Raw genomic sequence first — 23,297 nt, 5'->3', positions numbered from 1 at the left:
TTTTGAAAGGAATTGATAACCACTAAAAGAAACAAGCACAAAGTGTGGTACTTGGGGATAAACAGGGCTGAAAACACATTCACCTGGAAGAGACAGTGGTATCTTGAGCCGTTTGTGGGAAGACTAGATATTTAACATAAACATCCAAAGATATTTCTCCATGTAAACTAAGTCTGGTTGGGTTTTTTTCTTTCCTGTGGGATTGCCTTACAGTCAAGATGTACTTGGAATATTTGTATTCCAGTGTTACTACAAGTTATGATGCTACAATGTAGGTCGGTTTCCCCTTTTAAAAGCATCACTGGGGACAAGTCACAGCTTTTTTTTTTCTCATTTGTTTTCAAATGTGGGCATATGACCTCCTCTGCTGCTACTCGCATTCGTTAAGGTTAATTTTTTTTAAGTGAAATAAATGCCCAGTGCTTGAGAAAGCTGCGGCGAGCGGAGTTCTTACCTTACATAGCAGCTAATCTTGTTCAGTGTGGTGTTCCTTATGACTCTAGTGCCTAAGTTTTGTGTATAGCCAGTAATAAATCCATCGTGTGAGTATTTTGTCTAATTCAGCTTCCTTTCCTCTTGGGGCTGTGCAGTTCGACAGGAACAGGAGCTACGAAATGGAGGGGCAGTAGATAAGAAACTCACTACTCTAGCAGACCTCTTCAGGCCTCCCATTGATCTGATGCACAAAGGCAGCTTTGAAACGGTAAGTTTTAAAATTTTGGTGCAGTTCCTTATGCGATGACTGTGTACAGTGTGCAAGCCTTGTGTTAGGCATGTATGGATCCGTTGTCAGATGATTAGAAAGTTAAAAAAACTGTATAGTGATAAATATTTGATGGACTGCATATGGAAATGTTGATGACTTATTGAAGGATTAAGTAATGATGGTAGACCACATTGTTTGTGTTTAAATGTCAGTGTGGCAAATCACACTTGGTGAAAGACTTTAGTGTGTAAGGGAAGCTGGTTGAAGTGGAAAAATTGCATCCCTTGAGGTATCTTTGTAGAGCACAATACAGAAAAAGCTGAAGTAAGATTGCTTTTGATAGGTGAGCAAGTACTTTGCAAGGGGCAATGCAGTTTGCAGCACAGCCCTGCTAAGAGGCTTGGGTGGAGTTATGTTAACACACCTAAATGGTTTCCGATACCTGAGCTAGTAAAAGTATTTGAGTGTGGCTTTGTCACAGAGGCACAGTTTTATCTTCAGTAGTGGTCTTGCACTTGCATAAAATCACAGTGGCTGTCTTTTGCATCTGGTAGTGATGGAAAAAGTATCCAAGAGATTGTCTGCCTGAGAAGGGGACTGTTAGATTTAAATAATTTCAGGTCTCGCCTTTCCTGTCTGTTTAGGCATGTGTGGATCTAGTCATAAGTTGTTGTTATACAGATCAGGACTTAACTAAGGATCAGAGAATATCCAAATTGGTATATATTTTTATTTTTTGAGTCCATAATTTCTAGATATTCTTCAGAAGTTGCAGTTACTACTGAACTTCCACCTGGTCATCTTGAAGTAGCTGAGATTGATGATGATTATATATTTGATGATTTCATGAGAATGCAAACTAGGAATTAAATGGTGCAATACAGATGCTGCAAACAGTGCTGGAGACCTGACTGCATGAGCTGAACAAAAGTATTATTACGTTCTTTTCACATTTGCCTCTACTGCCGTGCACAAATACTAGAGCATGCTGGAGAATTTTTTTCAGAAATGCTGTGTGCCTTTACTGAGTCCCCAGTTCTCATCCTGTTGGCCTCATCTCTCTTTTTATGCTTCCCAAATCACCAGGGATCAGTTGGCTTGTCACTAATTCCTGTATTCTGACAGTGCCCTCCATATGTTTAATCTTGTAATGAAATTCCAGGTTTGAAAGGATGCTGGCAGAAAATAGCTGTGTCTGCCTCATCAAGTAATTGAGTGTGATGGCAGCAGATGAGCAGACTGAAGTAGCTGGTGCTGAGACATCCCAACCTTGTGGTATACGGTCTAGGGTTTGCCTCAAACAAGGGTGTGTCAGGTCCTGCAGGTGATGATGCCTACTGGGCCTCTGGTTCAGGGCTGTTTGTGAACCCAGTGAATGTGTGGTTAAAGGCACCAGTGAAGGGAATTCATGTGAAAACAGCCAGTGCTGCTCCAAACTGGAACATACAGAGTCTGCAAGTGCCCTCTGACCTCTGCTGTGGGATGTGAGATGTGTGCTAGTCTTTCCTCATGTCTTGCTGAAAACTTACCAGGACTTCAGCATCCGCCACAGTCAAAAGTAGAGTATGGAATAACTGATTGATAGATTTGATTGTCCCAAAGTCTCTGCATTCTTATTCAGTCTTGTAAGTTAAAAAAAAAAAGGGGGGGGAGGGAAAAGGTTTGTATATACACACCTTGTCCTGTTCTTTATGGTAACTTTAACTTAGACATGTTCGCTTTCTGGTCTTGGTATTCACCTTTCTGTGTTCTTGTACAGTTCCTTGTCCCCTGGGATACCCTTCATTTCAAACTGATGCTTCTCAACTTCATTGCAATAAAAATCTTCAGCTTCTCAATTTGTTGGCCATTACCCCTTCCATTTTACCTTTTATGACTCTAGACTGCTGTACTGCTTCAGCCTGGGACAGTGTCAGGCCTCCTGTGAATCCAGTGACCAGAGTCTCTCAAAATTAATATCTAGCAAGCTGCTGTTAGCTTCTTCCTTCTATCTAGGCTTAGATAAACATATATAAATTCTATAATAAATCAGAGATGTTTACCACATTCTAAAGTACCAACGACTAAATACTGTCGTTCTGACACTCTTGTAGTTTAGTGTTAATCAAGTGGAGTTTTCTTCTTATTATTGGTGTTTGGTATATTCTAACCTCTGGAGGGGTGTGCAAGAACATTCTGCTGGTGTTGTACCATGTATATTTTATCATAGAATCATTTAGGATTTATGACTTTATTCAAACTTAGCAGGAATGGTGGGATCTGGTCTTACTAAGGTTTTCATGTATCTTTGTTGTTCATTGTTTGTTGCTCCTCTTTGGGTACTCTAAGGTTGATTTTGATAGTAAGTAATTTAGTTATCTTTGGTTTTCCCTAAGAAACCTTATTTTTCTTCAATTACAAAGAAACTTTGTTATCAGTAAGGTGCAAAAAGTTGCCATTTCATTTCAACTCAGTAATACTAGCTTTTAAGAGTAGATGAGAATTAACTTTCCTTAAAGAGAAATTTTCAAGTGTTGAATGACACCAATTTTTTTTTAACTTGCTATCTCTGAAAAAGCGGTGTGCTTTACATACAGAACAACTTAGTATCATTATACCTGTGAAATTAAGTGTGTGATTAACTAATTTACACCACAGAAGTGTGGTGAAAAAGATTTGATGCAGAAAATCTGTAAAATACTTTTTTTTTTTTTTTTTGTAATCCTGCAGGCTTTTTGAATGTGAGATGTTAGTTACCTAGTGACTGGTGGAATGGGGCTATATAAACCAGAGGCAAACAACCAGTGGGCCAGCAAGGTGTGGAGCTGAACTGCCTTTTTCTTCCTACTAAAAATTTCAAAGAATATTTCAGAGCTTAAATACACAGTGTCACTAAAAAGTCAGTATTTGAGTAGTGTGGTTATACGATTAGGCTGTTGTCAGTTAAGATTGCACAAATGATTTGTAACTGTCATTTCCTGAATGTAATATTGAGCTTTAATGTGAATTAAGTTTCAGAGTTATCTGCTTAATGTAGAATCTGCTAGGAATAAATCACTGGAATATAATAAATAAATTGCACACCAAATGTGCTTTGTAAAGAACAGCATGCTTTTCTTATCTCAAAGACTGCTTTCAGAAATTGCAGGTGTTCATCTCTTCATGCATATGATGCCAGATATGATTTAATTTGTGGTGGGTACGCACCAAATTGACTTAGTTTGCATTTGTTGTTTAGGGAGGAGATAGTTGTGGTGCTTAACACTCATTAGGATTTCAGTACTTCTGCGAAGTGATTGTATGTAATGTTGCAGAATTTTAAGTCTGTCTGTATGAAGTTTCCTCATTTTACAAGTTCAACCGTTTCTAGCTGCTTCCTGCTTTACAGCTGATAACTGTTCGTTGTTTTTCTTTCTTTGTACATAGCAAGCAGCAATAGTTTGGAAGCTAAACTAGTCATTGTACCCAAATGGTGCAATTATTTTTGCATAAGGTGCTTCTAGACTGGCCCTTTGCATAAGCATAGCCTGCAGATCCTCTTTGGGGTAGGAATGGCTGGTTGATGAAAGGATGTATGCCCTGGCCCAGGCACGGACTGTAAGTGCTGCTGAGAGGGTGTTTATTGTTAGATAATCTCATGCTCCGATTTTGTCACCTGTTATCTTCCAAACTGAACCAGGCTTGATTAGCAGATGTCCAGAAGGTCACAAGATGCTGACTCCACTTCCTTGTTTCTCTCTGCTGACTTAAAGGAGCAGTGCATTTCAACAGAGCTGAGCAAGGAAGAATGACCACAACATTTATAAACCATACGTGGTTCAGAAAAGTCAAATGAGAGGAAAACATGTTATTTTTAGTAATGTGAGAGTAGAGGTTATCCAGTGAGATCCACTACTGAGTGTAGACAAGACTTCTTTCACATATCGTCTAACCAGGTTGCTGGTTTGTAGCTGTAACTTGTCGTAGTGATGAAAAATGTGAATGGGTAGGAAGGGTGAAGGTAGACTTAGGACAGATTAGTTTGGTTTGTTTTTTGCATCTGGTCCATTGTATATAGATTTATTACCTCTGTCTTTAAAATTTCCCACTCTCCTGATGGATGAAACCTCGAACAGAGATGCTTGCAAACAGTGGTTGTTCTGTACTTACTCTCTGTTGCTCTTTAAGTGCCTTATACCTCGAAGGAGGAGGAGAAATGGGGGGCAGTTGATGTTGGAAACAGTGGATCAAAAGCCATCAGGCATAGCTTTTGGGATATGCAAGCCAGCGTTTCCTTGTTCTTGTGTCACTTACGAAAATGACCCACCAATATAATCTCCAAACCTGCAGTGTTTCTCCCCCTCCCTCTTCTCCTTCCATATACCTCCAGCCCTCCAGAAAAAACCCAGTAGCTGTGTAAAAGCAGAGTTGTGTGTGTGTGAGATGGTAGTAATTTAACTGTGTCCTTTTAAATGTTAAATGTGAAGCCTGTTGTTTTCAGAAGGAAGTTAGAAGTAGTTTGAAAAGCTATACCTGCTCTACAGGTGAAAACTCATCTTTGCAAATGTTCTGTGTGGAATTTCCTGCTTTGCACCCTTCGTTGGGAGGACCTTAGCTGGAGGGAGGAGAGGTAGAGCCAGATTTTCACTAATATTGAAAAATACAGAAAGTAAGTGGAGAAGAGTGAGAGACACTTTACAGCTTTCTAGTTATATATTTCTGAGTTTGTTCTTTTAATCCAATATGGATTACATTAAAACACAAGACTAAGGCAACCCAATTGATTCAAATAACATAAGGATTTTTGTCCCTTTTATACTTAGGCAGAACCTCTAGGCCTTGTCTTAAACTGATTTCCTAGAATTAGTTCTCAAAATCCACAGCTCAAAACATGTCTTTTAAATAAAAGCATAATGACTATATTTTAAGACCCTTGCCAGTTACTTAGGTGTCACCTGCCCCACTTTTCTCTCTTGGTGACCAAATGCTGGATTCTGACACTGTAATATTAGTGGTAAGTAGTTAGCATGAGGTCCCTTGCAAGAACAGGAGGACTATTCCATGCTTCTACATTCATTTTTTTCCTCCTTTGAGTAAAGTAAAAATCGGCTCTGCAGGTCATTTGGCCATGCAGATTAATTTTGTAGGCTGAGATTCTTCACTTTGTGAAGCTGAGTGTGTGGGGTTCATGTGTTTGTCTATCACACATTGGATAGGCTGACTACTTGAAAGTGCACTGGCTAAAATTTGTTTTAAAAGTAAAAACTTTGGTTTGGGGAACAAAATACTGCCCAAAACAGCAAAATCTTGCATAACATCCTAATTCCTTGAGTTTGCTGTTAAGTGCATACCAGCAGGATGGTGAACACATTTATAAATAAATAAATACTTTTTTTCTTTTTTAAAAGGAAAGGGAATTCATATGCTAGTTCCAGTCTTTCCAGGCGGTAAGAGCATTCCTGCTGTTGATATAGCCCTCTTTTTTTCAACAGGTATGACAGTTCAGCGATCAGAATTACATTCTTGATCAAACTCCTACCATTAACTTGCAACCAAGCAATCAGACAGTGCCAGCTTTGTGACTCAAACCAGTAAGATTTCTTCCTGCGCCTTCCTGTCTTCCTCCCCACTTGCAGTCTGGATAACGAGCATCAAAAAAGGATGCCTAATTTGGCAGATGCACAGTAATAGAGTAACTCAAACCTTGGAGAGAAAAAAGAAAACATGCAGAGAGGGGTGTCCTGTTGAATTAATGCAAGTCCTCTGACAATTTTGCAACCTATTTAAATAGAAGATGATCCACAGGTTTATCTTTAGAATGAGCAGGTCTTTCCTCTGTTGTGAGATCAGTGTGACTGACCACACTCTTTCCTGAACAAGTACTTTATTCAGCGTCCCTGTGTCCCCCCCCCCCGCTCCAAGTTGCTTTTCCCAGTCTGTGCTTGGCTTGTTGAAATCCAGCAGCTCTGTTCATCAGTGTGATTCTGTAATTCAACCAGTCTCATTTAAAGCAGGTATTTCAGCCCTGCCTTCTGTTTTGTGGATGCCTTTTCACTTAGCACTGTCCATCTTTTTCACTGTGAAGGGGTTTTGGTGAAAAATCTGACAGTGTTAGAAGCCATCACTGATCATTGCTGGCATTGGTTACGTCTGGCTCTTCAGTTTTGGCTAGCGAAGCTTTTCTCTCTGCTTACAGGCCAAGGAGTGTGGTCAGATGCAGAACAAATGGCTCATGATAAACATTCAGAATGTGCAAGATTTTGCCTGTCAGTGTCTCAACCGTGACGTCTGGAGCAATGAGGCTGTGAAGAACATAATCCGGGAACATTTCATTTTTTGGCAGGTGAGAAATTTAATGGGGCCTTGCGGGTAACTTGGTGTCCTGGTAGGTGGGGCAGTAAAAAAAAATGGACCACTTTGAATAAAATGGCACCGTTGCGGTTCTCTTGGTGAACTTGCAGAAAAGATGCATTAGTTCAGAGGTGTAGTTACGGATGTAGATGTAGTTCATGGATATGCATTTGAGTGCATGAACTGTGCATTCAGGATTTTACTGTGTAGCTTCTAATACATGAAGTGTTAGAGGCGTGTTTTCAGTTTGTCAGAATTGCTGAGAACTGTACGTAACCATTTGTAGCATATACTGTAAAACATCAAGGTACACTTTGTTTGCATTCCCTCTCCACCCAGTAATTTGCTTCCAACGTGGTATTTTGTAGGTATATCATGACAGTGAGGAAGGACAGAGGTACATACAGTTTTATAAATTAGCAGACTTCCCTTATGTCTCCATCCTGGATCCCAGGACAGGTAAGATAAGTGACAGTTGGTTACCTTCAGTCTATATATCCCGTGAGAAGGACTGGCAGTGGTAGGCTGGAATACCATCTATCACAGTATGTGCTGCATTCAGCTGAGGACTCTCAGTTACATTGTTTTGCTCTCTGAGAGACCTTGTTGTCCCTGAAGCAGTGAAATACTATGTGTTGGAGGAACGAAGGAAATAAAACTCTCAAGGCTTGCTGAAATTATGTGTATTTGATTACCGTACTTGCTACAATTTAGCGAGTACTTTGCTTATAAGGTGAAAATAGTACCACCTGGTGGTAGACCTCTGAAATGAATTTAAGTGTCCTCTTAAAAGGTACTTTAAATCATGTGATGAATAAACTACAACATTTGTAAGCATTACATGAATCTGCTTCCTGCTTATTGCACAGTAGCTTTGTGAGGCTCAGCAATGATTTACTAAACTGCATCTTAATTTTTAAATACCATTTTGGCTTTGGGGTTTTTGTTTGTTCATTTGGTTTTTTACCTGAACAACCAAACTTCTACTTCCCCCTCCACCTCTTTCAAAACTGTTACTTTTTCTTTTGTATCCAAACACCCTTTATTCTTTTATCATCATATAGTGCAACTATATTAATGGTCTAGTCTCCTGCTTCTCAGGACTGAGATAATAGTGTCTGTAATCAGAGCTGAGATTTCTTGCTATTTGACTTAAACCATCCAAAAACTCTTTTTTAATGTTGAAACCGAAGTTAGGATACTCTTCTTAGCACTTTACTTATGGAAAAAAGTGCTGTTTGCCAAAGTGTAGAATCAAAGCAGACAAGAATGTAGAAATTCTTCTTCATAAACTTAGTGGTTTGGCTTTTTTAAATTTTGAAGCCTAATTCACCATTCTGTGCACACATTCCTATAGATAAAAGAATGGAAACAGACAGGGTCTGTATTTATGTCTGTCCATGAATGAAATCTTTCCAAGGGAGTGGAAAGAGGAAGCTTCATAGTTACCAACTGGCAGCCTATAGGAAGCTGCAGTTCCACAAATACAGCCTTTTGCAGAGTGTACGTGCAGCAGTGAATTGGTGTGTTTGGCCCCTAAGCTGCAATCTTTCGCTGAAATCGTTTCAAATTGTTTCATGACACCTTTTGTCCTTAGGCCAGAAACTAGTGGAGTGGCACCAGCTAGATGTGACTTCTTTCTTAGACCAAGTGACTGGGTTCCTGAGTGAGCATGGACAGCTGGATGGCCATTCTACCAGCCCTCCCCAAAAATGCTCTCGTTCAGTAAGTATGAGGCCCTCTCAGAGAACTGGAGAAACCTGAAAGAACATGCTAGTGTGTTTTTATCCAGCTGTACTTATTTCCCATTCAGTAGTATAAACAGACTTAATGGAGCATGCAAAAATATGATGTGCCAGGGAATGCCTTCTCCCACGATAACTTCTTGCGCAGTTTGTGTTTTGGATTTAGCAGTCATGGAATTGTGCATGTGTGGAAGGCAAATATGTTACTCCACGCAAAACTCCAAGAAGTCATGGCATGACTAGCTTTCAGTGCTGCTTGTTCCAAAGAGAAGCTACTAAAACTGTTAGGAAGACTGATGACTCTTGATTTCCAGTACGTATTTAAAAGCAATTTTGATGTGTTTGTGTTATGTCTGTATTCAACAGGAGAGTCTCATTGATGCCAGTGAGGACAGCCAGCTGGAAGCTGCTATCAGAGCCTCGTTACAGGAGACGCATTTTGATTCCTCACAGGCCAAGCAGGAGAGTCGGTCAGATGAGGAGTCAGAGTCGGAGCTTTTTTCTGGAAGCGAAGAGTTTATTTCGGTTTGTGGATCTGAGGAGGAGGAAGAATCAGAAAATCCTGCCAAGTTGAGGAAGTCTCCACACAAGGACTTGGGGTATAAAAAAGAGGAGAGCCGGAGGCCTCAGGCTGAGGCTCCTGCAAGGACTGAGCCTGGGACAACATCAAATCACAGAGTACTGCCCTGCATTGATGCGGGGATAGTGGAGGAGTCAGCTGACAAGCCTGAAAGTACGTTTCAGGGCCTAGATGTGAATGGTAAGTTGCCGCTTTTTTTTTTTTTTTTTTGTGACCTGTGTCTTGGGTTTTTTTCCTGAAAATCTTTATATGCTGCCAAGCATGGTTTCATCTCTTGTTTTGAAAAGCTAAATGTTTTCTTCTGTCTTACTCCCTCCCTGGCACCAGACATTTGAGCAATTCACCTTGCCAGCAGCACCACTTCGGCATAGTGATGCCACAAACCGCAGAATCATGTTAGTCACTGAGTTTGAGTTTCTTAATTCCTGGGCAAGCTCTCACACTAAGTGTGCATTGGTGTAATGCACGTGCATGTGACAGAGCTTCTACCAGCATGGTAAAGAGAAGCAGAATAACACCAGCCCCACCTTGTGCTCAGTTAGCTTGGCTGCCTTGATGGCCTGGACTGAGTTTTAGTAATGCAACCTTGGTTAATACAAGCGAGCCCCTGGAGTCTCTGTTTCCTCCCTGTGGTGTCTGAGCTGGGATGCAGCAGAGTGAGGTGGTCTCAAAGGCAGAGGTAGCACAGTGTGCTTTTTCTCTGGAAAGACTGACCATTTTCAGTCACTACTATAAACTCTTCAAAGACTCCTGGGTTTGATGTGTGTATTTTAAACACGTGTGGTAGAAGTATATCTTCATAGACTGGAACCTTGTATTTGTCTCCAGTCCCTAACCCTGCTATGCTGTGCAGTAAAGCATGCCACCTAAAATCTACAGAAGAGCTCAGTTCAGCTGCCTTGTCGTTTGTTAACTTGTAGTAACTTCCTTTATGCTAGGACCAAAGGCACAGCTGATGCTAAGGTATCCAGATGGAAAGAGGGAACAAATTTCACTGCCTGAACAAGCTAAACTTCTGGTAAGTGGAGTTAATCGGAATCCTTGTTTGAGTACAGAAGAGATTCTTTTTTTTTTACTGTGGTGGCACTATTAAAATTGGATCTAGTGGAAGTGGTATATTGAGGGAGTGCTTGCACTGTCATTCTGTTGTTTCTTCTGTGTCATTCCTCTCTTCTGAGCGACAGACTCTGCTGGCTCTGTGTGTTTCCATTGCTGCTTGAGTTGTGTGTACACTCCAGTGTCTGTCTTACTCCCCAAACTGTTAGTTTCCTTTCTAAAATGACTCTAAATGACTTTTGAATTCATCATTATCATAAAGTACTCTCAGCTCACTCATTTGTGTGTGTTTGGTTTTTTTTTTTTTTCCTAAATGGAAGAGTTCAGTCATTACCCATGGTAAGACAATAGTGAAATCAAGGGCAAAACTTCATTCTTGTTCTCCATCTCTCATTGTACTTCAACACTCCTTTCTGAATGTGGATGACAGAGCAGACTTTGGAGGAAGTTTTCCCAGAACAAATTTATTACAATATTACTTAATTACTGTGCTTCAGGTGTGCATCTCAACTGTGCTTTGAGCTTGTTTACCTTGGAGAAGCCAGTGTGGATGGCATTTCTGTCAAAATTTTGCAGATGCTTATCTGGAAGCAATGTGTGAATAGGTCACTGTATTACTGTTAGCTGTGAGTTTTCATGACACAGTGGCCAGTTGTTTTAGTATAATCAACCTAAAAGCTCTTCATTGAAGTCTTAGGGAAAGCAAAAGCACACCCCTTCAGAAGGATCTTGTGCAGATTTAGGAGAAAAGTGTGTCATGTCTTACAGAAGATGGAACTAACTTAGTCTGTGGCACTCTAGAAGTGTACAGTGTCTCAAGCTCATATTCTCATCCTTAACTCTTTTGCTTGAAAATAAAAAAAAAGTTGCTTTTGTTATACTGTCAACTCTCTCAAAACCAAGCGTAAGTGGGTAGGATGTAGACTACCTGCAGTGCCACATGTGGAGTTCAGGAGCTGAAATAGAAAGACTGAGGAACACTGCCAGAGCATCATTCTTACTGTAGGAACCAGCTTTACTTTCAGACCTTCATTCTTGCTTTTTCATAGCAGTCATTGGTGTATCATCTTTTCCCAAGTACTCTTTTATATCTTAACTGCTTCTTGAAAGCAGTCTGTTAGATAAAATTGTGTGTATTATTAAACATGTAGCACTTTTGAATACTTAACTAATTTATTTAGGTGGTACGTAGGTGTAATGCTAATATATTCCTGGTAATTCTGACTTCTGGTTTGACTCATTTTATGGATTGTGGTAGTTAAAGGAAGTTAATCTCGGCATGTGATTTCCTTTGCTGCCACCTGCTGTACAGTCAGCAGAGGAATTTAGGTGAATCAAGGTTTGTGGGTAAAGGTATCTTTTTATTGCAGAGCTGGACAGGCAAACTTTGTGTTCATGCCATGTGATCTTTTAAAGCCATTTCAGTCAGATCAAGATTGAGTCTCAGGTGTTTCTTTGTGAGCATCGTTTCCGTGCTGATTTTTTTCAGCCCTTAGTTTCTTCCATTTTCAAGCTCTCCAGAACTATAAAAAGAGATTGTTTAAGGAGACAATTGCACTTCAGAAGGTTTAACTGGTGATACGATGTTGCTCTCTCACCAACACTGGCTGTTTTATAAAACTTTTTTTTAAATCATTGCATTGTTATCAATCAAGAGTGGTTTCTTTACACACTGTTATCTCCAGGATATACTTATGCTTCCAGTATTACTGCTTTTTTATAGGAGCAGTTGCTCATTGTGTGCAATTAAGTAAGCTGACTTCACTCTGTTCAACAGCTCAGCCCTTCGTCTCACCACTGACTGGCTACCTGAATAACTTTTGTTTACCAAGTGTAGTAAAGTGTGCAGGAAAGGCTGGCCTTTAAATAGGACAGGGGGCAGATGTGGGCAGTAAACTTAACTGAATTTTTAAATACAGTGTAAAAGGAATTTTCATCATCCTTGTTGCCTGAAAAGGAAGTCAAACCCACTTAATTGCATTTCTCATCAGACACAGGGATTGTACTCTGCAGATAGTTGGAGAACAGTCCAGGTAAAAAGGAGGTTGGGGTGACAGTTTCCTCATACTAAAGGTTTGTGTGTGGATTTTGATGAAATCAGAAGAAATCTCCATGCAGGTACTTCCCTGGCTGTTCTGCAGTCATCAAATCTTGGAAAAGTCCAAGTTGAAAAGGATCCCTGGAGATCATCTAGTCTAACCCTCTGTTGAAAGCAGGGCTGCACATGAGGTTATCCAGGGCCCCCTCAAGCTGAGTCTAGAATACTTCCAGCCAGGGACATTCCAGCACTTCTCTGGGCAACTTACTCCAAAGTCTAATTTCTCTCGTGGTAAAGAATTCCTTCCTTATATTCAGATGAAATTTCCCCTGGAGCAACTTGTGTGTGTTTTCTCTTGACACCGTGCATCTTTGTGAAAGAAATGCCTTTATTTTCTTTATATTGGAACACTGTGATGATGTTCCCACCAAGCCTTTTCCTTTCTAAGCTGAACAAATCCAAGTCCTTCAACCTTTATTCATGTACCAAGGCGTGTCCTATACTCTAGTCATTTTGATGGCCCTGCTCTTGATCCTCCCTTTTTTCCTTGTCCCTCTTGAATGTGGAGACACAAAACTGAACACAGTGTTCCAGGTGTGGCCCAGCACGGTGGCATAATCTTGTCCCTTGATCTACTGGCAGTACTCTTGTTGAGGCAGTTCGGGTTTCCTGGTGCTGCTGCAGGGGTGCACTGCAGGCATGTGCTGAGCTTTCTTCATGAGTTTTGACAATCTGTCCGTGACATCCTGGATCTTGGCTCTAGGCAAACAGTGGGCTTCCAAGATTCAGAGTTAGGTCAGCAATTGGGTGCCTCAGTCCCCTCCACCAGCATGCGCTGCTTCTCACTGCTGGTTTTGACCTGCTGAGTAGGACCCGTGGGTCCAGTTGTGGCTTCCAGTGGAACTTGTTTGTCTTCCCCATTTATTGCCAAGACTTTATATAGCTTTTTCAACTGATTGCCTGCCCCCCAACTATGAGGAGAGCTACTGTTTTGTGGCCATAGGTCTCCAGGGTGCCTTTTCTTGCTGTTCATGTCTTGTTTCTGGTCATCCCGCTGTCAGCACCACAAGGTCTCAGTTCTTGCCCTTGCAGTGTTGCTGCCAATCATCCTACTGATCTCCTGCTCATCTTCCCTGATGCAGCAGAACAAGCTGACCTGTTTTCCTGCAGCTCCTTGACCTTATGTTCCATCAGCATTGCTGCCCCTGAAACATTAGAAGAGTGCTGTGGGCTGTTGCGGGAGGAGACCATATCCTGTGTCATGTCAGCACCGAATGACTGTCAGCTTTCCTACCAGAACACAAACACCAAAATGAACAGACACCCAAGTGATCTCTCGAGCCCCTTGCCTGTGAGCTGTGGCAATAACTGCCGAGTGCTTGTTTGCAACCACTTTTTTCTGTGTGCGGGGTCACTGTGGTCCTGGAGTGGCAGCTAGAGAGCGAGGAGAAGCTAGTGGAATAGTCAGTTTCAGGAGAAGCTTAATACTGCTAGTTTACCTTCTTATACTTAATTTACTGGCATAAGTTGCCCACCAAAACTATGTGAACAGTATTGTTGGGACCCCCTTATTTTTTCATACTTTCTGTTTTATTACATACTAATTGTACGTTGAAAAGCTTCAACTTTTCATTCTGTCTGTGTCTTGCTCTGTTGCAGTATCTCCTACTTTGCTGCCAATCTCCATTTCTCTGTCCCTGTTTATTCATACTTTATGCTCTCATCTGCTGTGTTCCCTGATGAACTTGGGAAATCTCTCACATTATAGCATGGACATGAGCTCCTCCCGATATGTCTGCTTGTTGGGTTGTGGGGCTGATGCCCCTTCATCCCAATGCCCTCTCTTTCCTGCCCGATTGCTATTGTAGGCAGAGAAGTCAATGAATTGACAAGAACTTTAAAAACCAAAACAACCTTAAAACCTCATGCTTTTCAAAGGCAGGAAAAAAAAAATAGGTAAAAATACTGCATTTATTTTTGTTAATGCTATCTCACAAAAATGCATCTTTGGTGGCTTTTTGGTTTAGTGTGAGGGTAATGCCTGATAAACAAGTGAGGGGGCTTCTGTTCTGGAGCACTTAAGGACTATTTTGCAAATCTTATTTTACTGTGACTTGAATGTGTGATGTAGAATTCAGCTTGCTTGAATTAATATACTGTTATATATGTCTTCCTTCTGTTTAAAGAATCCGTTAGGTAGGGGATCACTTGGTAATTAGTTTTTATGGTTATTCATACCACGTGTGGGCCGAATTAGGAATTAAAGTAAAAGACAGTCTATGATACATGCAAAATTTTGTTTGCCTGTCATTATAAGCTTCCTTTAAAAAAGGAAAACGGGATATTTTGTTTACATTCTTTTGTGTTGTTTTGAATTCTGTGACACTTCTTTGTCTTTCTTTCTCTCCAGGCTCTCGTGAAACATGTCCAGTCAAAAGGATACCCCAATGAACGCTTTGAACTTCTCACCAACTTCCCTCGAAGGAAACTCTCCCACCTGGACTATGAGATCACATTACAGGAGGCAGGCCTGTGTCCGCAAGAGACTGTCTTTGTGCAGGAAAGGAATTAGCACCGTGGCTGAGTTCTCCCAGCCTTCCTCCCCTCTCCTCTTTGCCTGGGACCCCAACTCATTAAATACGCAGTTGAGGGTCATAGGATTGCAGTGCGGAAATCAGGCAGGCAGCTGGCTGGCCCTTCTCTCTCCTTCCCTTCTCCTGCTCTAGTGACCAAATGAGAGTGTTCAGAGTTATATTTTCTTCCTCAGCTTGGGCCTTGCGGAGAGCATTAGGAAGAACATCTTTCCTTTGTTTTCATGGAATAAAATAAAACGATGATCTGTGTATCCAGTATGCTGGGGCTTGGAGGGGCCATAACACACATACCCTTCTCGCTGCTATTCTTAAATCTGTTCTGTTTAATTTATTTTTGAAAATAGTGTGATAAGGCACTGAGTCATCTGTCTGTAAGGAGAGAGAGTGTAATCTTCAGTACAGTCTTTCCTTTGTTTTGATTCTCTACACGAAAGGGCTCCATTAACCTTACAGCTTTCTCGAGGGTTCACTTATCTAGTGCTCTGCAAAAGCTTGGTTTGTAGGAAGAAATTGGCTTGAGCTGTGGTGAGATACTCGGCCTCTGTCTAATTTAAAGGCTTCTAGATTGCATGCATGTCTTCCTGCTGCTTTAAATGCTGCCAGTGGACATAGTAAAAACCCCAACCAACCAAAATAAAAAACCCAGCTATACTATAAATGGGATTGACTGCTTGACCTGGCAGGAGAGCTGCATGTCCAGTGGTGGAACAGAACTGACTTCTTGGTAGAAGTAGGTGAAGTTTCCATTTTTTTCTCTTCCCAACATTCCCCAAGTGTCTCCTTTGTACTTGCTCTCAGAATTTTGCAAATGATGTTAGAAGGTGGCAGGATCCTGTAAAGATCTTGGACTCTCTGGAAAACACCTCTCATAAAAACTTGACAGTTGGCTTTTTTTTTTTTCCAAGGTGTTTTGTTTGTTTTCCCCAGGAGTGTGACTAGCTTTGCAGGGGTTTTAGAGCACTGACTGCAACTGAGCAGGACAGCAAGTCTTAGGCAGATTTTTTTTCATGAATTAAAAACATACATAGCCCCGTCAAACTGTGGCATGTGAATTAATGCTTTATAAAAGACTTCACAGCCTGGTGGCTTGAACGCTCTAGGCTGCTTCTTATTCTATTTTCATGTTCATCTACCATCACTTACCTCTAAATCTGGAAGGCTTCTATGAAAAGCTACCACTTTATTTATACTTTCTTTTCAGCTCTGGAAGCTGGCACCAGAAGTCATGCAAACATATCCTGTGTATACACTGGGCAGTGCAGAGTGCCCTGTTTTTCCAGTGTCTTTTCTAGACTTTGAGCTGTTGATCAGTTGGTGCTACAGTAGGTATTAGAGTGGGATAAAAGTTGACTAACAGCCATCCACAAGGTAGGTGTCAAATTTGTGTATTTACATTAAGAACTCAGTTTAGCCTGTTCTTCATCAGTGAGGAAAAAGGCATGTGAGACCTACCATAACTGCTAACTTTTTCTGCAACTGTCAGATTATACTTGTTAAAAAAAAAGACTTTAGTGGTCAGAAATTTACCACAGACTAAAACTTTTCAGGTTTTTTTGCCTCTAATTTCATATTAGCCTGCATACTTTGGAGTCTTTAAACCTGTAGGAAATCACAGAAAATATCTTGCATTCCCCCTGACAATACTGGTTCACAGCTGTCTTCTGCTCATAACTGAGGCTTTACATGTAGTCATACAATTGTATAAACTGATTTCCCTTCCACACAAAAATTAATTTGCATTCTCCTGCAAGATGCAGTATCAGGAAAGCCAAATCTGATTACAGTTTCCTGATTAATGGTTGATGTGACATCAGATGTTATTTTTGGCTTATAAAGAGACCCTGTCATGGAGGCTGCTTCTTAGCATTGGAAAGTGAATTCCAAGGCCAGCAGAAGAGGGGGAGATGCTGGTGTTTGGCCTGTGAAGCAGCAGTGGTATTTCTAGGATATCCACATTTATAACTCGGACGTATGCAAGAGTGGGACAGAAGGAAGTCCTTTCCGTGTGGGTCTGATGCTTCCCTAAGTAGCTTCAGCTGTCTAGTTGAAATAACTCACTTGGATGTTTGTTGTCTTTAAACTCATCACTTCTCCTGTAGTTGGCCATAGGAAAATTAAGGCAGGTGACCCATCAGGATGCAGTACCCAGCGTGTGTATAGATGGTTCTTTTGTGTCCCACAGGCGGGCTGGGATGGGAGCGTGTGGATCTTTCCTGCTCTTCTGCCAGCTCCTGCTAGAGTAAGGCAAGGAGCCTTTGTGGTTCCACTGATTCCCCTTCAGAGTTGTTCCTGGCTGACTGCTTTTGCTGGTGGAGAGCCAAGTCATTTTGGACAGGCTTGGGTTTGTATCCGCTCTGGGAACATTGTTCTGCATCAGCTTTTCTAGCAGTGAAGTTAAGCGTAGAAAATTGATTCTGCCTTCTCAGTCCCAGGTCTGTTATTGGTATCTTCTCTTTCCCCCTGCCCCTCCCTGGTTGCACTAAAGTCTGAGGGGCTAGGCAGTGATACCTTGAAGCAATCTGATATAAAATAACTCAGTGTATCAACAGTGGAGAAGAGGGGAAACTGCATTGCAGGCAAGAGCTTGAACTGTTTCCATCAGTTCTGCTCCTGGAGAGATTGTGCACTGTGTGAACCACAGTGTGAACCTTCCTTCCCTACCCACTCTTGCAGAGCTCTCTGCCTGTGAGCTGCCAGGCAGCTGTCAGCTCCTTCCTTGCTTCTCTGCTCAGCTCTAAGGAAAGGAGTAACCTTACACTCATCATCTTGCTATCCAAAACAAAACTGGGAGCCCTAGGTTACCCTTTCGTTGCTTTTCTTACGCCAAGAGCAGCTCAGTCACCTCTTTAGTGAGGAAGAAAACGTTGCACTTGGCTGCTGCAAGTTTATTTTTAAACCATCAAGAAACATGCTTCTCGAACAGGGTTTTGCCTGCTGGTGTAGTGCAACCAGGAATGCTTACGCTCTCACCTAACTTTTTCTGTCTTGAGGTTTCATTTAGAAAAATATTAATCTTTTTATAACCTAGCAGCAAAAGAAGGATGTGAAATTGAGGTTTTACATTGAAAATGGAATTTTTATTCCATCTTGCAGTTCCTAGTAGTTTGTTTTCTTCCAAGAAATTATGAGCCTGTCTGGTTTGGTTCGTTTCTCTGGCACGATGTGTTTTTAATTTCAGTTTTCTTTTGTTTTGGTCTGTGAGCAGGAGGCAGAGAAAAAAACTTGTTAAAGAAATGAGTGTCCCTGAATGTGACTCTTTTCTTGCTTCGTTCCTCTCCCCTCTTTCCCCCTTCTTCCCAGCCCAAATGAAAACAGTGCTGTAGCACATGTGTCAGTCAGCTGTGCTGCGGTGACTGAAAGGAACAGCACTAACCAGGATACAGCCTCTTCAGATCTTCATTCATGTTGAAGCCCTTTGGAGTTTGGAGGAACATGTTTTGCTGGCTGGAGGAATGTGGCTGAAAGCATTAACCAAGTTATGCCTGCAACAGCTTGTAGCAGTGAAGGTATAAGCTAGTTGGGCTCTAATCTCAAAGAGCCTTTATCACATTTGCTTTACATGTTAAATCTGAAGTTCAAATTGCTTTTGACGAGATTGGCAAAAATGCCTGAAATCTGATTTCAAAATAAGTTGTTGAAATATGAAGGACAAAGGAAAGAAAAAAAAATGCTTCAGAGGCTGTGGTTTGTGGCTTCCATGGGTGTTGCTTGGCCGTAATTGCCTGTTGTGTTGCAAGGACTGCCATGAGTTTGGAGGCACAGAAGTGCATGTAGACAGTGGAAGTCTTTCTGGGTAGAGAACTAAACAAAGCCAGCATGTTTCAAGCTGTAGCTTCTTGCTGCTTGTGGAGAAGTTTCCTTTGCATGTGCTCTTCATCTGACAATGCTTTGTTTTGACATTTAATGTCTAATTGCAGTTAGCAGTCACAGTCACAACCAGTATTCAGAAACAGAAGGCAGAATGAGGGCTGGCTTTCCCTGCCAGGTGCTGTTGACACATTTACTGTTGGGTCCTTCTTGTGATCCTTCAGAGGCCCAGAGAAGGATTTTGGGTCTTACTGATGATACATGCTCGAAGTCGATTGACCAGCTTCAACCTCACAGCATTCCCTACTGACGTAAAGAGGGCAAATAAAGGCTGTGCCAAACATTTCTGCATGTACTTTTACATTATTTTCATTAGGCTTTGAATTAAGGTCTGAGATTTTTCACATTTCTGATGTCCATGGACTGAAGTATGTTGCCCTTCCTGATAAATCAGCTAAGTTGACAACATCAATATTAAAAGAATGTGCATGTATGTGCCTTGTAAAATATAGTCGTCTATAAAAAGGCACCCAAAGGTACTATTGTTCCTAAGTAGGTTTACAGCAATTTTGCATCAGCATACTTTCCAGAGCTTGCTAGATCTGCTGCCTTGCTATTATGAGAGAATAACACCTCTCATCTGTAAAGCACGTCTGTTGTTTACTGCTGCAAACAGCTTGTGTTTCACGTGGTCCACTACTTTCACAGATGCATCTTTTTAAAGACTACTGAATTTGTACACTCATCTGCACCAGCTTATACCAACTTCCACCTTTACTGGTGCCATGGTTTGTACCCTTGCAGAAACTGGCAACTGGTTTTAGTATGTGTTTTAATAAGCCTCACTGCTGAAGGGCCTGATTTATTGAATACGCTGTCTAGAAAACTTCCATGTAATTTTGTGCTTTGCTGTTTGATACACCTTTGAGCTACTGAAGACTTTTTTCATTAAGCATACTTGAGTTCTTGATGGCTAAGTGGAAGTATTTCTTCAAAAAACTAGAAAGAAAAGCCAGCATCCTCAAAAATTACAAGTCTGGTCTCCATGCAGGATGTCTCTGAACGCAGCTGCCCCGTAGCAGAGGGCACGACATGCAGTTTGCAGCTTGTTCAGGCAGCTAACGAGAGCCAGGTCTGAGAGCGCACTTCTCTCTTCTTGGAGGAGCTGGGATGCTGAGTCCTGGCTTTTTGAGTCTGTTCTTGCCAGAGCAACCAAGCTCATTCACAGGGCTGGAAGAGGAGCAAGGGCTAAACTGAAAGCAGCTTTCTGTTGGGTGCAAGACATCACTTGGGCTGCATTTCGTCACGCAGAGATGCATAAAATGTGGTTTGTGGTGTTTTTTCTCAGTCACACGAAGAAACAGATCACCTGTGTGGGAATGTCTGTCTGAGAGGGAAGATGCATGTTATTTCAGAAACTTACCACTTTTTATCTCTTCTTAGCTTTTAGTAAATGTCACTACTTTCTTCTTGTTTAATCCCTTTTTAGTCAAACTAGTAAAAAATAGGTAGTTCTGTATTCCAGGAGGAGAAGGGGTAGCAGACATGTGCTTTAGGTGGGTGAAGTGCAAATTCTGTCCCGTAAAGACTGGGTGTGCCTTGTCTAGCTGTTGTAATAGGTGTGAATGCAGCCTCTCTTCCCCCCACACTTTTCTATGTATTTATTTTAACAAATTATTTTCTATAAATTGAACAGCTACTGTTTTAAAGGCAAACCAACAGCCCAACAGTCATGTCTTTAGCCCTGTATTGGCCATCTACGTTGTTGGAAATAACTGCAATTGCATGTTTGGAGTTGATAGAACACTTGTGACAACTGAGCTCTGTTGATTGACGTTCTGCAGTCTTGCCAAGGTTTTCTCTGTCCGAGCCCAAGATCTTGCCACAGTTTGGTTATACTCTGCTATCTGCTCCTGAACCAGTGAGGTTAATGGATACCCTTTCTGTGATGGTGTACGGGATGACTTTTATTCCAGTCTCCTCTTGTCCATGAGGTGCTTAGTGTCTGTCCAGTCCCAATAAATAGAGCCATATGTATATACACACACAGACACACACAGGTGTTTTTAATCGGAGAAGGCGGCACTTAACATCAGTGCCTCAACTTGCCTCAGTTTTATCTTCGGTTGTTTTACATGGGTATATTATGAGTGATTGCAGAAGTTTGGGATTTGGTCACTGTCTTTGATTACTGTGAGTGTCTGCAGTACGGAGAAAAGTGATTTTGTAACTGCTTGTTAAATGGTGCTGAGACCTTAAGGTATAGAAGGATAGATAGTAAAAGTACACGGAGCAGGGGGACGAGGTGCTATTTCATAGAACAGATTTATACGAAGAACATCTGGGTAAAACTCAGCTCAGAGACATGGTGACCCATCAGAGACACCAGACTATAGGATAGATGACTTTTAATAATAAAGCTGTTTCCTCTAATTGGTGAATTTACAGTTTCAAAATTACGACTTTGCCTGTTGGTTTTTATGGTAGTCGCTTTCTTCTTCAATGATGGTGACTTCGTGTGGGAGGAGAGAGAGGATTAATTTGGAAGTTTTCAGCTCACCGTGCTGGGAGGGACCAAACTCAAGGAAACCTCTGATCTATATACACAACTGCTGCATTTTTTTATAAATATATGTAAATGTCCTATTGTAATATTTGATCCTGGAAATAAAACAAACTGTTTTCAGTAGCTTTCTTCATCTCCTGGTTTTTGGGTTTGGGGTTTTTTTGTTGTTGTTTTAGTTCTAATGAAAGTCTGTCCCTGCATTATATGGAGAGTTTCTGAGGTTTTTCCTTAAGGTCACTGGATTAGAAGGGAAGGAAAGAAAATCAAGCTGACTTCTCTATCTATGTGTATCCTGACTTTTTAGTAAAACTGTCAGATTGTGTGCTTTTCTTTTTCCTTCGCCTCCTGGTCTGTGAATTGGCAGGATAGGTCCAGGTGCCACAGCTTCTGTTGAACCTCTGGGAAGTTTATGATTTTCCTATCCTGGCTGTAGCAGCTTTTGTTGTTGGTATTGACTCTCTTTACAAAATAAGTAGCAGAAGCTGCAGGTCAGCTGAAGAAGTCCAAATGTGTGCCATTTCAGATAACAGCTCTGAGTCTGCCCAGCCAGCAAGGACAGGGCTTGCCTACATTTGAAGCCTGTTTGCAATATGGTGTCTGATAATAAATACAGTCATAATAAATAAATAAATAATAAATACTGAGTCACTGACTTCAGTAGAAAACATCCAGTTCCTGCTGATAAGGAATTGTTGATTAGTGAGCTGCTTGCATAGCCCAAGAAAGCTTCAGCCCATTCTAGAGGTTACAAAGTCTTGAAGCAAGACAACCTTTTGGCACCTTGATAGAAAAAATACCCATATGAAAATGAATAAAAAGAGGTCGGGCTAGAATTTTCCATCCTTCTAATGGAAAAGCAGACAAGATGTGGTTTTCTATTCTGAACCGTCAATGTCCTCATACAGGTGTTGTCAAGAGCCTCTTAACTTCTGCAATTGTCTTCTGGGCTCCTTGGGACGTTCCTGTAATGGCCTCACATGAAATGTCGATGAGCAGAGTCCCTTCTGGACAAGTATTGAGTGGAGAAACTTAAGCAACTGATCTCAGGTCATCCTCATGTTCCTGACTGTTGGTAGGTCTCCACTTAAACAGTAGCTGCAGCCACTGCCCCAGTTCTCGTGTTGTTTGAACTCTCCAAAAGGGTATGGGATAGGGTGGGTGACTGTGCCAACAGTCACACTAAAACCTTCAACCAGTGTTCATCGTTGACTCATTTCCAGCAGGCCTTGGAGAGGAGAGCAAATGCCCTCGGCTTGGCTTACCCAACCCCAAGGCTTTCTCAAGGGAGGTTGTCCAAGGTCTGTGGTTAAGATCCTTCTGGGGTGCACTGACCTGAAAGACCCCAGGAGAAGGCTGTTGCTCTGGCCACCTTTCCAGGGGGATCCTCTAAGTGGCTCTCTTCAAGTTCTGGCACGTGCACCTCTCCTTGTCACTATGTTAACTGGGCAACCCCAGTTTCTGTGAGGAAGGCTGGCTTGTGCACTGGAAGACTGGAAAACAGCCTGATCTCTTCATGCCGCTTAGGAAAATATTTCCCCTTCCAAGTGAGTAGGAAACACTTTTTCATCACAGTATGCAGGTCAAACTCAACTTACAGGATAAACTAAATATGCCTCTTGGTTTTAATTTATTTATTCTTCCTTTCTGCAGACTCCTTCCAACTTTTAACTGGGTTGGTTTATCTCATCTGACCTCAAGCTGCCCAGGGCAGGGTCAGGCTGGCTCTGAGGCAGGATTTCTGTGCAGAAGGGGCTGTTGGGCGTTGGAATGGGCTGCCCAGGGCAGGGGGGGAGTCCCCATCCCTGGAGGGGTTGGAGAGTCGGGCTGAGCCAGCGCTGAGGGATCTGGTGGGGTTGGGAACGGTCAGTGTGAGCTTCATGGTTGGACTGGAGGAGC

The 23,297-nt window shown here is 41.7% G+C and overlaps 1 protein-coding gene across 1 annotated transcript in view; it reads left to right on the top strand.

Moving 5' to 3' along the window:
- The window catches only part of UBXN7 (UBX domain protein 7), a 31,288-nt gene extending 9,764 nt beyond the window's left edge, over positions 1-21,524 (top strand). The window contains exons 5-11 of the mRNA XM_074912157.1: positions 591-703; positions 6,861-7,007; positions 7,384-7,474; positions 8,613-8,740; positions 9,127-9,520; positions 10,279-10,358; positions 14,845-21,524. Of these exons, the coding sequence (XP_074768258.1) occupies positions 591-703; positions 6,861-7,007; positions 7,384-7,474; positions 8,613-8,740; positions 9,127-9,520; positions 10,279-10,358; positions 14,845-15,006 (1,115 nt within the window). The 3' untranslated portion in view covers positions 15,007-21,524. The remainder of the gene's footprint in view (positions 1-590; positions 704-6,860; positions 7,008-7,383; positions 7,475-8,612; positions 8,741-9,126; positions 9,521-10,278; positions 10,359-14,844) is intronic.
- The last annotated feature ends 1,773 nt before the right edge of the window (positions 21,525-23,297 follow it).

This window comes from Athene noctua, chromosome 8 (genome assembly GCF_965140245.1).
Source record: "Athene noctua chromosome 8, bAthNoc1.hap1.1, whole genome shotgun sequence".
Taxonomy (NCBI): Eukaryota; Metazoa; Chordata; class Aves; order Strigiformes; family Strigidae; genus Athene; species Athene noctua.
Note: the sequence above shows the minus strand (reverse complement) of the source record. Positions and strands in the feature narration are given on the sequence as shown.